The sequence below is a fragment of the Nansenia antarctica genome, assembly GCF_963989245.1.
Source record: "Nansenia antarctica genome assembly, chromosome: 12".
Classification (NCBI taxonomy): Eukaryota; Metazoa; Chordata; class Actinopteri; order Argentiniformes; family Microstomatidae; genus Nansenia; species Nansenia antarctica.
Genome location: NC_137682.1, coordinates 705146 through 708873, shown reverse-complemented (window position 1 = coordinate 708873; position 3728 = coordinate 705146). Strand labels below are relative to the sequence as shown.

At 48.2% G+C, this 3728-nt stretch overlaps 1 protein-coding gene across 1 annotated transcript in view; it reads right to left on the bottom strand.

Moving 5' to 3' along the window:
• Positions 1-670, bottom strand: part of tnfsf10l (TNF superfamily member 10, like) — a gene marked incomplete at both ends in the record, with an annotated part of 58304 nt that extends 57634 nt beyond the window's left edge. The window contains one exon of the mRNA XM_080543036.1: positions 449-670. Coding sequence (XP_080399162.1) covers positions 449-670 — 222 coding nt within the window. The remainder of the gene's footprint in view (positions 1-448) is intronic.
• Between the last annotated feature and the right edge of the window lie 3058 nt (positions 671-3728).

Below are 3728 nucleotides of genomic sequence, written 5' to 3'. Positions count from 1 at the left end.
TCCATATGTATGTAATCTGTTTATTGCGCAACAGCCATGGATAGTTAACTTCTTAATGCATTATTCTAATACCTCTGGCTACCTAACCTACCTACCCTAACCCCTATCCCGTTCTAGACGTTCCCAGCGCAGCGGGACACAAACCAACACACTTCATCCAACTTTTCCAAACGTTCTGCTGCGTGCAGAGTTAAAGTTCCGATGCGCTCGGTGTGAAACTATGGAGTTATATCGATGATTGATGTCACAAATACGCAGACTTGTATATTGACAGTTGTCGGTGCAAAACAGATTTGCAGACTTGCATATTCAGAGTTGTAGTTGCAAAAAAGACATCGATATAACTCCATATGAAACAGCCAACATCGCCCCAGACAGACAGACAGACAGTCCCTCTCCCTCCCTCCTTCCCTCCCCACAAATATCAGCCAAAACCCCCAACTCTTACCTGTGAGATGGACATGTTTAAGTAGACAAAGAGGCCGGTGGTCGAGGCTATCTGCAGCACCACGACCACCACGACCACCATGGCGACCCACATCCTGGACGGCGCCTCCCGGGACCCCCCCGGGTTAGAGACCCCCGCCGGGACCATCATGTAGGTGGTGGACTCGCTGCTCAGGGAGCGGAAATAATCCTGCTGCTGCTGGGGGGCGTGAGGGGCGGCCATGGCATCACAGAATATAACCCTAACTAACTAACCCTAACCCAGACGTCTACCCCAGGCTTTACCCTAACCCAGACGCATGAGTCAGAGAATAAAATACAACAACAACGAACAAACAAACCAACGACGCGCGGGGCGAACTAAATGTGCGCCTCCATGGATCTCTGAATGTCTCTGAGTCTCTGTCTCTGGGTCCGAATGGGCTCTTTCATCCAGTCCGGTGTGGTGGGAGGAGGGTCTGGGCAGATGGAGGGTCTGGGGAGAGAACTGTCGTGTTCCTTCCTTGGCCAACGAGTTGCTCTGCGAACTGAACTGTCTCTAAACCCTCTCTCCTGACTGAGCCCAGCTCCAGACTTGCAGACTTTCACGGTTTCAACTCCTCCAAGGAGCTGCACGGGGGTTAACCCCTTCCTACCCTACCACCAGGGCGCTGTACAGTGAGAGACTGAGAGTAGAAGATATTTACCCCACACACAGTTTATTAGTTTAGAAATGTGAGCCTTGATTCAATATTTTCACTTTTCCCCAAAACTTTACACAACGTCCCTTTGACACGATTATGTCTTGCCCATTGGCATGAGGCCAATTCAATATGGACGTTGGCCTATCTATGGATAATATATAATAATAACTACATTATTAACCTGTTTAGTTAGTTAGATAGATAGACAAACATATATATAGATAGATAGATAGATAGATAGACAAACAGATAGATATAGATAGATATAGATAGATAGATAGATAGATAGATAGATAGATAGATAGATAGATAGATATATTTAACATGAATTGTGATGTTCATCATTAGATTGAAGATTGTTTGTCTTAAACAAAGAAGAACAAATATTATTGGTCTGAATCATCAAGTCAACGAGGCCTGCGAGTCTAAACTGACAGACAGAGACATTCTGAGACACTTTGTTTTCAGTGGATTGTAAACAACTAGTAACAAGCCGGGTCTCTGTGTGAGAGTCCAGGTGTTTGTCTCTGTGTGTGAGTCCAGGTGTTTGTCTCTGTGTGTGAGTCCAGGTGTTTGTCTCTGTGTGTGAGTCCAGGTGTTTGTCTCTGTGTGTGAGTCCAGGTGTTTGTCTCTGTGTGTGAGTCCAGGTGTTTGTCTCTGTGTGTGAGTCCAGGTGTTTGTCTCTGTGTGTGAGTCCAGGTGTTTGTCTCTGTGTGTGAGTCCAGGTGTTTGTCTCTGTGTGTGAGTCCAGGTGTTTGTCTCTGTGTGTGAGTCCAGGTGTTTGTCTCTGTGTGTGAGTCCAGGTGTTTGTCTCTGTGTGTGAGTCCAGGTGTTTGTCTCTGTGTGTGAGTCCAGGTGTTTGTCTCTGTGTGTGAGTCCAGGTGTTTGTCTCTGTGTGTGAGTCCAGGTGTTTGTCTCTGTGTGTGAGTCCAGGTGTTTGTCTCTGTGTGTGAGTCCAGGTGTTTGTCTCTGTGTGTGAGTCCAGGTGTTTGTCTCTGTGTGTGAGTCCAGGTGTTTGTCTCTGTGTGAGAGTCCAGGTGTTTGTCTCTGTGTGAGAGTCCAGGTGTTTGTCTCTGTGTGTGAGTCCAGGTGTTTGTCTCTGTGTGTGAGTCCAGGTGTTTGTCTTTGTGTGTGAGTCCAGGTGTTTGTCTCTGTGTGTGAGTCCAGGTGTTTGTCTCTGTGTGTGAGTCCAGGTGTTTGTCTCTGTGTGTGAGTCCAGGTGTTTGTCTCTGTGTGTGAGTCCAGGTGTTTGTCTCTGTGTGTGAGTCCAGGTGTTTGTCTCTGTGTGTGAGTCCAGGTGTTTGTCTCTGTGTGTGAGTCCAGGTGTTTGTCTCTGTGTGAGAGTCCAGGTGTTTGTCTCTGTGTGTGAGTCCAGGTGTTTGTCTCTGTGTGTGAGTCCAGGTGTTTGTCTCTGTGTGTGAGTCCAGGTGTTTGTCTCTGTGTGTGAGTCCAGGTGTTTGTCTCTGTGTGTGAGTCCAGGTGTTTGTCTCTGTGTGTGAGTCCAGGTGTTTGTCTTTGTGTGTGAGTCCAGGTGTTTGTCTCTGTGTGTGAGTCCAGGTGTTTGTCTCTGTGTGTGAGTCCAGGTGTTTGTCTCTGTGTGTGAGTCCAGGTGTTTGTCTCTGTGTGTGAGTCCAGGTGTTTGTCTCTGTGTGTGAGTCCAGGTGTTTGTCTCTGTGTGTGAGTCCAGGTGTTTGTCTCTGTGTGTGAGTCCAGGTGTTTGTCTCTGTGTGTGAGTCCAGGTGTTTGTCTCTGTGTGTGAGTCCAGGTGTTTGTCTCTGTGTGTGAGTCCAGGTGTTTGTCTCTGTGTGTGAGTCCAGGTGTTTGTCTCTGTGTGTGAGTCCAGGTGTTTGTCTCTGTGTGTGAGTCCAGGTGTTTGTCTCTGTGTGTGAGTCCAGGTGTTTGTCTCTGTGTGTGAGTCCAGGTGTTTGTCTCTGTGTGTGAGTCCAGGTGTTTGTCTCTGTGTGTGAGTCCAGGTGTTTGTCTCTGTGTGTGAGTCCAGGTGTTTGTCTCTGTGTGTGAGTCCAGGTGTTTGTCTCTGTGTGTGAGTCCAGGTGTTTGTCTCTGTGTGTGAGTCCAGGTGTTTGTCTCTGTGTGTGAGTCCAGGTGTTTGTCTCTGTGTGTGAGTCCAGGTGTTTGTCTCTGTGTGTGAGTCCAGGTGTTTGTCTCTGTGTGTGAGTCCAGGTGTTTGTCTCTGTGTGTGAGTCCAGGTGTTTGTCTCTGTGTGTGAGTCCAGGTGTTTGTCTCTGTGTGTGAGTCCAGGTGTTTGTCTCTGTGTGTGAGTCCAGGTGTTTGTCTCTGTGTGTGAGTCCAGGTGTTTGTCTCTGTGTGTGAGTCCAGGTGTTTGTCTCTGTGTGTGAGTCCAGGTGTTTGTCTCTGTGTGTGAGTCCAGGTGTTTGTCTCTGTGTGTGAGTCCAGGTGTTTGTCTCTGTGTGTGAGTCCAGGTGTTCGTCTCTGTGTGTGAGTCCAGGTGTTTGTCTCTGTGTGTGAGTCCAGGTGTTTGTCTCTGTGTGTGAGTCCAGGTGTTTGTCTCTGTGTGTGAGTCCAGGTGTTCGTCTCTGTGTGTGAGTCCAGGTGTTTGTCTCTGTGTGTGAGTCCAGG